The 13,842-nt window shown below is 39.4% G+C and overlaps 1 protein-coding gene across 1 annotated transcript in view; it reads left to right on the top strand.

Annotated features, from left to right (window-relative positions):
- The first annotated feature begins 1,725 nt into the window (after positions 1-1,725).
- The window catches only part of asz1 (ankyrin repeat, SAM and basic leucine zipper domain containing 1), a 36,667-nt gene continuing 24,550 nt past the window's right edge, over positions 1,726-13,842 (top strand). Inside the window, exons 1-4 of the mRNA XM_041997309.1 lie at positions 1,726-1,898; positions 5,067-5,169; positions 5,405-5,527; positions 8,970-9,081. Coding sequence (XP_041853243.1) covers positions 1,803-1,898; positions 5,067-5,169; positions 5,405-5,527; positions 8,970-9,081 — 434 coding nt within the window. The 5' untranslated portion in view covers positions 1,726-1,802. The remainder of the gene's footprint in view (positions 1,899-5,066; positions 5,170-5,404; positions 5,528-8,969; positions 9,082-13,842) is intronic.

Here is a 13,842-nt window from a genome sequence, read left to right on the forward strand (position 1 = left end):
AGTGTGCAGATTCTGAGCGGAGCACTTAGGAGAGAGAGAGTTTTCAGGGATAGATGCATCCTTTTGATGAAGAAATGAAGCCCTGTCACTGACTGCTTTGAAGTATGTTTTTGTACTTGTTTTTGACTTGTTCCAAAGTCCGTTTAGATCCACTAGGGTTGCATCTGAAATAATGAAGTTAAAAATAATGGTCGCAACTGCAGAACCATGAATTTATGGAATGCATGACTACTCGTGCCGTCACGATGATGACTTAATATTCCAACACAAACGTGCTCACATAGGAGGGCTGGGCCTCTGAAGAATTCATTGGAAACTAGAAGCAGTCAGAGAGCGTCGAACTAGTAAAGAATTCTTTTAAAAAGTTATTGGATCCAGGCGATGATCTGGATCAACCCCAAAATCTTGTACTTATTCCATCTAAAGCACTGCAAAAGAGTCTCAGATTAACTACACAACGCTTACAAGATAATGACATAAAGTTGATCCATCAGAGATGGCTGGAGATGAAGCTCGCCCAGTGCTAACTGTAGGAATGTCAGAAGTGGTCTAGTTTTCAGTGAAGAGCAGGAAAATCAGCTGATGCAATACCTCATCACTACATCACATATCTATTTTGACATCTTCTGTTGAAGTTTGAAAACTGGCATACAAATATGCAGTCCACAACAACGTTTCTGTTTGCACAAACTGGGCTGAGAAGGCGATAGCACGGGCAGACTGGTTCTTGGCTTTCTGAAAAGAAATCCATCACTTTCATTTAGGACTCTGTGGGCCACCAGTCTTGCACGTGCCAGTGCCTTCAATAATCACACAGTTTATCAATTCTTCACCAGCTTGGAGAGAGTGATGCAAAGACAACAGTTTGAGCCCCAGTCCATTTGGAATATGGATTAAACTGGCATTACCACTGTCCACAAACCCAACAAGGTGGTAGCCAGGAGAGACTGCAGAAAAAGGAATCTTAGTTAACCTGTCAAATGTTGTCTCAGCTCTTGGTAACAGAATTCCCCATTCTTTACTTCCCCCTGGGTTAATATCATGAACACTTTCTAAGTTTAGCTCCAACAGGAAGCACAGGAGGCGCAAATCCTAGTGGATAGATGAAGGAGGAACATTTTTTGGACTTTCTAAAGCACTTTGTAAATGAAGATTTAACCAGAAAAACCCTGATTTGATTTACAGAATTGATAACCAGCTTCGTACCGCATATCCAGATCCTTAATGTCTGGGTAAGTCAATCCCCCCCAAAAAACAGAAAGAGAACAAACATATAATGACCATTATTTGCATTTTGCACAAATATAATAAAGGTTTCACAAATCAGAAACGTGTTAAAAATGTACGTGCTCTATAGAACAATTCAGTCCAGGTATAGCACACTAAGTTTTGCAGTTTTCAAACAGGACCCGGTCTAATATAGTCAAGGTTCTTCCAAAAGCAGTGGAAATACCCTATAGGCATATTATGAATCAGACGCTAACTTCAGTGTAATGTGCTTAAATGTATTTGGAAATTAAAATTTATTTAATTTAAAAAAATTTCCAAAACAAAATACTTTTATGTTTCTGAGTTTGGCTTTCAAAGGGATAAATAAGAAAAAAGCATATAATTTGCATCACAGTAAAGGGTACCTGTTTTTACTAAAACGATGCAACCCATGCCATGATGTTAATGTGTTTTGGCGCCACTCGTTTTGACGCAGTTCCAAACCCCGCCCACTACCGCGTGGTTTGCTGTGCTCCGTCACTTTCGATGGCACCACAACTTCTTAGCATTTCAGTGGAGTTAAAAGCGCCGTCATGGACCAATTTTTTCCAGCTGGAGCGGAAAGTGACACCAGTAACGATGACTGGGACATCGAGTGGCATTCGAACAAGAAGTCTTCGTGTATTCAGGTTGGGAAATTTCCATTTAAATGCCACGTTTTTCTTACATTCCCTTTTCATGCTACTAGAACTAGATATTAGCATTAGCATGGAACAGTAATTAGTCGCTAACCTGAGCTAGCTTGTAGTTTTTGCTTATTGTTTTTCTAGAGGAGGAGTAACCCCCATTTAGCCACATGTCCTTAAACAAAACCATATAACACGACTGAGGCAGACTGCGAGTAGAAATATGATTAGTTTAATATTGCAAAAATAAATCGATAAATGGCTGAAGTCCGCTCTTAGCTTCACTGTCACTGGCTTTGACAGGTGTTGTGCCGAAAAAAGTACCCCTGCCGTGAATAGCACCCCCTATTATTTCTGTGTGACCATATACAGGCCATTTGAGCATTTTTTTTCTGTGCAGTATATATATATGTTTATTTTTCTTTTTATCAGCAGGTTAGTTCAAGCTTCTGGTAAGGCTCATTGAGAGGGGGTACTTTTCACGGCAGGGGTACCTGTCACGTCTTCATTTTTTAGGCGCTAAACTGATCGGGAAAGAAGGGAGAGAAACTTGATTCTGCTTCAGTTTGTAAATCTGTAAGGGGCTTGATTTTTTTTACATGTAAGACTGTTAAAATGTAAATAATATTCCAAATAAACAATGTAGGTAGGTATGTAGGTAGGTAGGTTGTGTCCTCTACAGCCGTTACAGTGTGTGTGTGTGTGTGTGTGTGTATAAAATAACTATCCAAATTATGTAGCATTAGTTTGTTGTGTAATTTATTCAGTAGTTAATTTTTTTTAACTAGTTTTAATTTCAGTTTAACAAAATAATTAGGAAACGTACAGTCCAATGTTCAGTGATGCGACACAAGCATGTTCCATTGGGCAGTTAATAGCCACCATGCACTGAAAAGAAATTTTAATAATCCAGCTCAAAGAGTATACATATAGAGTCATTAATGTTATGCCGTTCATTCGGCCACAAAAAGAGGGATCTAACATATAAATTACTGATTGAGTACATACATATATTTCCACATATATACATGTATAAGTACAAACATACACATCAAATCTGCACATCTCTAACATGTTTTTAATATTAATTGGTAAGGTATGATTTTACTGGTGACCAGTGGTCCAAGAAAGCTTCAGTTTTTAGTGTTCGTTTAGTAGCAATGAATTCCATAGTGCAAACGTCTTTAACTCTTTGTTTACACTGTGTTATTTTTGGAAGCCAGGGTCTGAGCTAAGACACTGTTATCCTCTTTTTAGCAATCAAAAGAAGCACTTTTGATAGTAAAGCTGTTTTTACATATTCAATATCTTTTGGTAAGATTTCAAGTATGAAGGCAGGTGATTCGAAGTGCAAATCAGACATTTTTTTTATTTCCTTTTTAAGGTTTTGCCAATAATCACAAAAAATGTGTATGTGGTCTCCCACTAGGCCACAGCCCGTCCAACACAGATTTGCAGTGTTGCCAAATTTTGAGGTCACAAACTGGGTCTTAGCAAATCAAATGTTTACTTTCCATTCATATTCTTTCCATGAGGTGCTTACAGCCTTTGTCTCAAATAATGACATTCATCTCTAATTCCCGTTTTGATTCTAAGCTATTATCTATTTGTTGTAATATTTTGAATATGTGTGAAATAAAACTTTTGTTGATATTTCCTTTACTTGCCTGCATAAGAAAGTGTTCCAGTTTCGATGATAATGCACGTAATTTATCCCGTTCCTTGGGATTTGTTAAAAAGTGTTTAAGTTCTAGGAATATGAAAAAGTCATGAGCTGGAAGATTCTACTTTTGTCTAAGCTGTTCAAAGGAAATTAAGGTTTCTCCATCAAACAACTGTCCAAGAGTACTCGGACCTGCCTCTTCCCATTTTATTAATCCTTAATCCGATCCTTAATTTCCTTCTTTTGTTCATTCTCCAGTAGGGCTGCAACTAATGACTATTCTGATGGTTGATTGGTCGACTAGTCGTTTTAATAGTCGTTGACTAATCAGATTCTGTATCTCATGATTATTATAAATGGCTCTTATTTAACTTTCAGCTTTGAAATCTTGCATGAGGTTGTTATGGAAGTGCGACGTGCCTCCTCTTTAAATTTTCGAGCATTACAGACGTACTTCCGTGGTCTGCAAGGTCGGCTTTACAAATCTCACAAGTATTTAATTTATTTTGTAAGTTTAACGTGAAGTTATCCCAGACTTTTGATGTCCTCTACCGCTCCTATATTTTTCCCCTGGCGAACTTTATTGCATGTGCAACTCTCAGCGGAGATAAGAAAAGAAGACAATGTTTTTCTCTGTAGGGTTTTTTTTTCATTGCACACGGGCATTGTGCAACTCTCAGTAGAGATAGGGAAGAAGACAATGTCTCAGTCAGTAGTTGTTTTTTTTGTTTTTTTTTTTGCCTACAATAGTCGATGGGTACATTAATTGTTGACTATTTTTACTGTCCCAAAAATCAAAATCTTAAATTTTCCATGTCTCTTTTAGGCGCAACATTACAGTCTTATTTTTACTGTTTCGCTGTATCTGTCAGATGTCAAAGTTAGGAGTTTTTTTTTTTTTTTTGTTTGTTTTTTTTTAAGGCTTTTACCCTCAGCAGATGAGTTAAGCTGTTGCTCCTACAATGAGATCGCCAGAAGTCTCAATAGTAATTTTCTTTTATACAGTTTATTTCAATTGGGTCTGGAGCCGAACCTAGTAATTAGCAGTCGGAAGGCAAGGTACACCGTCCACAGGTCGCCAGATCACACCATTCTTACTTCTTTGGAGAATTTAGAGTGCTCAGTTGCATGTCTTTGGACTGTGGGAGGAAGCTGGAGTATCCGGAGAGATCCCAACCATGCATGGGGAGAACGTGCAAACTCCACACAGAAAGTCCCCATTTTCGAACAACAACCTTCTTGCTGTGAGGCTGCGGTGCTAACCATCACAACACCGTGTAGCTCATTATTCAATGATTTGTTCTTTTCTTCCCCACACCTAAGGGTGGGGCAAATTTTTGCTGTGTATCTCAGATTTCAAATATGTATCACAGCTAACATTTGATTTTTTTGACTCAAATTAAAGAGACAACATGCCAACATGACAGACTAGCATTACATTTTCTTAATGAATGTTTCTGTGCCGGAGGAAAATCATTGCGGGCTGATTTATGGTGTTTTTTTTCCAGGATCTGACTGCTTTTGTACCACAAGGCGAAGATAATGTCTCAGCATTTAAAAGAGCCATTAATGAGGGAGACATAGATGCCGTTAAACTGCTGTTGGACAGTGGTAAGTCCTGGTTTCATTTTCACAATGAATGTGATTTATTGTACGAAGTGTGTATATATTGCTGCAAAGGTTCAGAGTTGAAGCTAAGAGTGGTGTGCCTCAATTCTGAGCCCAAAAGATGACGTTTTGGGCAGCCCTAGAGCGAACATGTAAACACTGCTCTCTAATGTTTTTCTTTTATTTTTTCAAAGCAATTTTCAAAATTGTCAGTTTGATGATTGTTTGGTGTTGACAGGTATAGATGTGGAAACCAGACTGGCCTTTGAATGGACTTCTCTGATGTATGCCGTCAGTGTGGCGAACTACGATCTGGCCAAACTGCTGTTGGACAGAGGAGCCAATGCTAATTTCAGCAAAGGTTAGATCATATTATGTGCCAACATACAGAGAAATATTTCAGACTGTAGAGTTTTTTTTTCCTCCTAAAAGTTTATGTACTTTTTCTTTTTTATTATATTTTTTTAAACAGAAGTATACAAGGCAAACCATCTACATTCGATAACTCCTAGGTTTTATATTTAGGTGCTAGGTACATTACTTTTTCACTTACATGTCCATATCTTCCTCTTTCATCAAATCAATCAATGTTTACATGTTAATGTTCCACAAGCTTCCTTCTGCCTGTGAAAGTAAAGAACAACAACAAATAAAATGTGTCAATCATACAAGACTAGGACAGTATATAACTGTAATATATGATTTTAGTCAGTGTTCTCACTTCATATCACCATCACACTTCATATTAGTGTTCCAGGTGTGCAAGTGTTTGTGTAAAACATGGCAGCATTAGATGGAAACAGCTAAAAACATAGTTGCTTGTTTATTTTTAACATTAGTAGGCTTGTCAAAGTGTCCTACTCATGGGGGTTCAATGAGATGCTGTGTTTTGTTTCCGTGAATAATTAATATCAAGCTACATTAACAGCAACATCGTTTAGACAAAATGCAGCTGGATCAGGTTCTTTTCAAATACTCTCATCGCCCATAGCACAAATGTTTAAAAAACAATTTAGTTTTTCTAGAAGTGGCTCCAATAATATTAACCTGATGAAATGAAAGCTTGCATATTTTCTGACACTTGAATATCTTATCTGATTATTCTCACTTAAAGCTGCACGCAGCAAAATATTGTGTAAATATCCAGAGACTTTTGGTCTGCACTGTAATTTTTGGTCATTGACTTTACTGAGAAAAGTGTCCGGCTTCCAGGCTTTGAGAACGAGAACAAACTTCTCGCTCCGTGCAGAGTATGTAACAAGTCAACCTTGTCATTCCCACCTAATTTTGTGAGGTTATAACTCAGGAGCTACATGGTCAAATTTATTAAATGATACCTCATTTGAAAGATAATAAGCTTTAGTTTCATAAAATGATCTTTCAGTATGTGACTGAAATATAACTTGACACATCAGGTAAAATTTAGCTGCAAACCTATTTCCCCATGCGTTTCTTTGCACCTATTAATGAATAAAGGTAATTTTAAGATGCTTCATGCCAGATACAAAATAATCACCACATACCCTCTACACCTGTACAAGAGGAGGGTGGTTCTTCCAGGAAAGCGTTTAATAGCGCTAATTTACATGCGAACACGTAGTTGATGAGGTGTAAATGTATACTGAAGTGGGCTGGGGAACTTCAGCCTTACAAACATGTTTGTGGCTGTGGGAGTTTTAGTTTTAATCCTGTGACCACTGTTTGTAAGCTATGCACACATAGTCTACAATGAATAAGCACAAGATGCTTCTAAATGTTCATATTTTTATATTCATACACTATAAAACTCCCCATTAGTATTTTCTGTAAATCTAAAAATCTGAACTTAATATAATAAAATTTTAGAATTGGAAAAGTGTAGTTTAAATTTCAAGTGACTATTCGTGTGTACACTGCATGTACTTGTTAACATTATATATAAATAATATATATGAGAAAGAGAGTTTAAATAGGCTAAAACATTTCATTGCTACTTTGCATATTAAAAAGTCATACCTAATGTTGTTGATAGTTCTTGTTGTGTCCAGCTATCATTTTTCCAACTTCTTCACCTGCTAAAGCCAAACACTCGGGAACCAATCAGATCTATTTTCCAATATTCTTCATCTGACATTACTTAATGGTGATGACGCCAAAGAGGAACTCTTTGGAGAAACACTCTACTGATCCTTTAAGTTGTTTTTAGTTTCTGCACACTGCGCACCTCATCCCAAAGCAATAAAAAATTGAAGGCATCTGTTGGAATGAGGTCAGTCTGGTTAAAACAATCATGGGTGCAGAGTTTTTCAATGTTAAGAGATTTGCTGTTTTATGCACACACATAAAGAAATTGCATGTTGCAGAAATGCAGCTATAGTCAGATTAAACACTGTCACATGGCTTAAAAACAATAAATATTTGTAATGAATCTCTTCCATATGTTGACTGCATGTGTGCATATCCTCTTATGTGCACAAAAATGAGCAAATTTTTGGGAAAAAAAACTCACTCCATTCGATGCAAGCCTCATCAGACTCAGGCTTCGAGCCTGCACACTGGTCCTGCTCCCCATAGCTGATGTTAATTAATAACAAGTCCAGAAAGCAGAGTTAAACTGTATCTGTGTGACTGATTTCACATGGTCTTGGTATCTGATGCTGGAGGCAGGTGAAGGAAACGATTAAACTGGAAGATGACGTGTGGTCACGTCCTGATGGCGTTAGTCCAAGCTGCGAGGCTGAGCAGAGGAATGTTTAAATGATTGATAACGGTCACTGTGCTGCTGTCCTGCCCTCTTACCAAATCTCAGACAACAGATTTATTTACTCCAGTCCTCAATGGACGCAATCCAGGCAGTCTGGTTTACACCCACAAACACATAACATAAACACATACATTGACACACAGATATAGAGCCAAACATCCACAACCACAAAGACAACAAAACATACATACAGATGTGGAAGCCCACACATACAGGGAAATATCCCCACAAATTTAGATGAACAACTTGATGCACTGAAGTTGGGGACGAAGCTAGTGCTGAAACACAGCAGGAATTGTGTGCATAGCCATGAGACCCGAGTCAAGGCAAGATAAGGAGGCAGCTTCTCTGCAGCTGCAGTAGTGTAAGGTCTGCCACGCTTCCTGATGCCTAATAAAAAGCTGGCCAATTCCATACTGGGTGCTGGTCCAGATTTTTTCCTGGAGCTGTTGTGAAATTACACTACAAGCTGTACTTGTACAATAAATCATGTTAATAATTTTGTTATGTTTTGTTATGCATGTTGGTTTGTCTGTTAGCAATATAACTCAAAAAATTGGGTTAATTTGCCATTAAAGGTTCTAACTTGTCAGATAATGCCCACAACCATTGGCAGGAAAAAACAACCAAAAAAAAAAAAACAATTACAAGATGACACAATGGTTGATGTTACAGTCCAACGTTTTTTGACCTGGATCATATTGATATTTGGAATTGGTGATCCAGAAGGTTGGAAATATAGAGGGTACTGGTTGAGCTGTTGGGTCTTTTGGGGTTGTTCTCAGTAACCCTATGGCTTGGCAGAGGTCTGTTGTCCCTGAGTGCCTCTAGTTTTTGATGCATTTAATTTGCCTGCAACAACAAAGACTGTTAATGTGTCTGAACCAACGTCTACACACAGGTGGATTTTTGTCAGCTGATGTGTTTATCTCAGCCAAAAAAAGCTGCACCTCCCACATCTAAAGAATTCTTGATTTTTAAAAAGTCACTGTAATATTTTTAATGTAATTTCAGTCTTTGCTAAATTAAAAGTCTTCTTAAAAAGTGTTTTTGTCCACAGATTGCTGGACGATCCTCATGGCCAGCTGCACTGCATCTGCTAGTGAAGACAAAATTGCACGTTGCGTGGAGTTTCTGCTGACCAGAAGTGCTGATCCTAACATGGCGGACAGGTGGGTGGGGAATTCACAGATGTGTTTGAAGTCACATGTTTTTGAGATATTCGTCACAAAATGTACAGTCATACCCAGTCAGACAGTTCAGACTTCACTGGAACTAGGAAACAGAAAAGAGAGGTGCTGGATCAGATTTTGTTTAATGGTTCTTCCTATGTTTAGCTGCCATGTAGTAGCATTATACCCCACTGTGCTCTATACAGTGTGTATATTTGTGTGTTTTGTTTGGAATGTCCTGTTATGGCATGTGCATGCACAGAAGGCTACCAGACAGACAGACAAATAAGCACAGTGTATAGGGTGAGCAGGAGTATTTTAGGAACTCTTTGCAGACTTGAAAAGAAACATGGCTTTAATTTATTTTTAAATCCAAACCTTAAAAGAAAGTTATTTGTACAGCACATTACCTGCTAGCAACCAGGTTTCAATTAAAGCAAATAATTTTTTATAGATACACTTTTTTGGAATTGGGTTGTATAATTGTAACACTGTGTAAAATGTAAATAAAAACAGTACAATGATTCGCAAATCTCACCAAATCAGATTTATTGTCAATTCTGCAGCATGTACAGGACAGAGAATTGAAAATATGGTTCTCTCAAACCTTGGTGCATGAAATACAAGAACGTAAGCCAATAAACAAAACAAACTAAACGAGTACTATCACTAAGTACATAAAACACGATAATAAATAGACAAGGAAAATTACAGTCAGTGCAATATATGTTTATGGTTGTAGTGCAACAAAAGAAGATTGGGTTAGCCGATCGTCTGGTTAGAGTGATTTATGTGGCTAGGCGATGGTTCCTGAGGGTGTAAAAAGTTTTAAGTGTTGATGGGGGGGGGTGTCAGAGTCCTGGGTGTGTGTGTGTGTCTCTCTCTGTGTGTGTGTGTGTGTGTGTGTGTGTGTGTGTGTGTGGAAGGGGGGCAGAGCAGGGAGAGAGGTCAGCATCCTGACAGCCTAGTGGACAAAGTTGTCCCTCAGTCTGCTGGTCCTGGACCGCAGGCTCCGCAGTCTCTTTCCTGATGGCTGCTGGCTGAAGAAGCTATGTGATGAGTGGGTGGGGTGTGTCACGATGCAGAGGGCTTTATGGGTGAGCGAGAGGTGTAGATGTTTTGCAGGGAGGGGAGAGAGGCACTGACAATCTATTCAGCTGCTCTCATGATGGGTTGGAGGGTCTTCCTGCAAGACGTGGGGCAGGCACCATACCACATGGTGATGCCGCTGGTCAGGACGCTCTTGATGGTGCACATGATGGGGGGCCGGGACTCTAGCTTTCCACAATTTGCAGAGGAACTAGAGGCGATGTGCCAGAACTTCCTTCAATTAAATGAAGACAAAACTGAAATAATAGTTTTTGGAGCCAAGGAAGAAAGATTGAAAGTCATTACTCAGCTTCAAACATCTAAGTTCAAAACTAACAACCAAGCCAGAAATCTAGGAGTAGTCCTGGACTCAGACCTGAATTTTAGCAGTTATATTAAAACAATTGTGAAGTCATCCTGTTATTATTTTCAAAAAACATATCGAGGATTAAAGGACTGATGACTCAGCGGGATTTTGAAAAACTGGTCCATGCATTTATTTTTAGTAGACTGGACGAGAGTAATGCTGTCCTCACAGGTCTCCCTAAAAAGTCCATCAGACAGCTGCAGTTAGTCCAGAACTAAGACCAGGAAAGTAGATCATATAACTCCAGTCCTCAGATCTTTACACTGGCTTCCTGTGTGTCAAAGAATTTACTTTAAAATCCTGCTGTTAGTTTACAAAGACCTGAATGGTTTGGGACCAAAATACTAAAATTATTAATTACTAAAAAATATTTCAAAATTATCAAAATGAAAAATGATTGGAGTTCCAAACTGGTCTTACATAGACTGTAAATGGGAATTGGCCAGCTGAGAATGTTTAAAGTGGCCAACAATCCTCCTGTCTATAGCCAGTATGTCTTTTACGGTGCGCTGAGACAACACTCCCTCATTCACAACCAGATGTAGTGTGTGGGCCATGCACCCTATTTCTCTCATATGACTTTCTTCTATCACTTTTGTCATGTTTCTTCCATTGTCACTGACTATGGCCTGCACTTTAGATTGGTCAATATGCCAGGTGTCGAACATACTGGCAAATGCATCGGAAAGGGCTGCTGCTGTATGTGACCGTCGAAACTCTTGGGAATGGAGCAGAATCTTTTGCAGCTGGAAATCAGCATCGATCCATTGTGCGGTTAGACTGAGCATACTGGTGAGGCTAACGTCTGAGCTCCATATGTCTGTGGTGAAACTGATTGTTGAAATATCAGCAGCTATAAGCGCATGAATGTGAGTTGCCACAACATTAAACAACTCAGGTAAACACACGTCTGAGAAATGTTGTCTGCTCAGCATGGCATACCGGGGCTCAATGTGCTCAATCGGCCTACAAAATCCTACATCTCCTACAACAGAGAATGGCTGATCATCTAAGTCAATGCTTCAATGCTGCAGACATGTTGGCCCTTCCAGAAAAGACTATGTTTGCTGCCTTTTTTGCTTGTGTCATCACAACATCCTGTTTCAGCCATGTTGTTTCTGTGCTAAAAGTTTTTTTTATCAGCCAAATATTCGGTGCATTCCTAAGGGACATTTTTTTATTTGATGCCCTTTATCAAAACAACTGTTAAATTTTAATGCACTTGTTATTGTTTCCTGCACCCCTCTGTAATGCTTTTAATGTTTTATGTAAAGCACTTTGAATTTTCTCGTACATGAAATGGGCTATACAAATAAATTTGCCTTGCCTTGCCTTGCCTTGCCTAGCTCGTATACCTCTGCACTTGCCACGCTTCTGCTTCCTCTCACATCACTGGTATTGCCTGAATTGTGGGCGAGGTGCAGGGCCGTGGGCTGGTGATGGAACAGGCCTCTGGAGCAGACCGCGGTCTCATATCTCTACTTGCACTGAGTTTAACTTGTACGAAGTGGTTCACGACTTTATGTGTGCTTGAAGACAGGTAGGCGCAACGTACAAAAACACTGACAAAGAACAGAAAAACACTGCCTTGTTTGCAGAGCGAGAAGCTGCCGCATGTGCACGTGCCACCATGCTGATGTTAAACCCTCACAAGTTACAAGTGTGGTACAAAAGTACAACGAAATGTCTTCTAGTACAACCCGTCCATTTTAGGATTAGGCAGACTGAGGCAGCAGCTGCTGTTTTCAGTTGCAAATCGAGCTCCACTGGCATTGCAGCGCTGTGCTGCAGACTGCTCCCACAGCTCTAACCGCTTTGCTTTTATTCAGCAGGAGTTGCAAACACCTCTCAAGTTATGGGCTGGGTACACGGGAGGCGACGTCACTCCTCTATTAATTTTTTACGGAGCTTGCGTGATGAGGCGAAAATCGCTGCCCTCCTCCAGCCAAGCGACAACATTCGTGCATGTGAAATGTTGCGCTCGTTCACACAGACGTGCACACGGGGGCTTGTGACGCGACACAAGACAACAGAAAAATGTTCAATTTTTATGAATAATCCACCAGCTCCCAGAGACATTGAGAGACAAACGTTATAAACAAACAGAACTTTTTTTTCTCGCCAAAGACCAGTGCTCTGTTAACACAGTCAACAACCCGGGATTTAAGAAACTCATCAAGACTTTGGACAAATGGCATCACTGACATCTTGTCACCATGTTAGTGGAGTGTCTCTCCCTGCCCTGTATGATGAGTGTGGTGAGGGTGTTGTGAAATACGTGGCTACCGTCCAATGCTTCGCCGCCGCTACGGACCTGTGGTCAAGCCGCATCATAGAGCCGAATATAAGCCTCGTGCTACATTTCACTGACGCGGATTTCAGCGTGAAAATGAACTGTCTCTTGACTAATTATTTTCCAGATCACACTGCGCAGAACGTAGCTGCTGGTCTGAGACAAGCAATAGCTAACTGGACCTGGGTGAGAAGAAACCAGTCTGTATTACCACAGACAATGCTCCAAATATCACACTGGCTGCCCCCTCCCCCCCACCTCTCTTTCACTTTCTCTGGTTGTGTTAAATAATCGAGATCTCAATTTCAATCAAAATAATCGCGATTATCATTTTTCCTGTTATCGAGCAGCCCTACTTTACATCATCCGCGTAGATTATGTCTTCAGATGCTGCTGGGAATGAGCCTTCTCTCCTGTACATTATGTGATCTACATGATTGGGGTAGTGCATGTTGTGCGCAGTGTTCCTGGCAGGATATACTGGATACAGTAAGAGGGCAGTGGTCTTTGCTAAGGTTTAAAATAAAAATCCTCTCCTGTCCTGTCAGTTGATTTCACAGCTGGCTGTTTAATTCAATACAAGTGATACAAGATATTTGACATAGTTCACCACTTTCATTTGGACTATTTCAGATACATGTATGTGATTGTTATTCTTGGTGTAAATAATTTTTTAAGAAAGAAAGCATATTTGATGCCAAAAAATGGCTTTAATATCTCTATAACTCTGTTTACATAATCAAACACAATAAACCAGTTGCTTCCTGAATTAACCTAACATTGTCTTGTGTATATATTTCTCAAGTTGTCTGATATGTATGACTAAATAAATACAAATCAGTAGGAAATCTTAGGATCGATCAGCCATTGTCATAATTGGAAATCTGGTTTCCTGCCTTAGTGAAGAGCTTGAAAAGTTTAAGCTTGTGGAAAAGAAGGAACGCAGATTATGATCAAAACACTTTTACCATTACCATGTGTGGATTTTTGCTGAGTGTGGATACAGCCCCCC

The sequence above is a fragment of the Melanotaenia boesemani genome, chromosome 10 (genome assembly GCF_017639745.1).
Source record: "Melanotaenia boesemani isolate fMelBoe1 chromosome 10, fMelBoe1.pri, whole genome shotgun sequence".
Taxonomy (NCBI): domain Eukaryota; kingdom Metazoa; phylum Chordata; class Actinopteri; order Atheriniformes; family Melanotaeniidae; genus Melanotaenia; species Melanotaenia boesemani.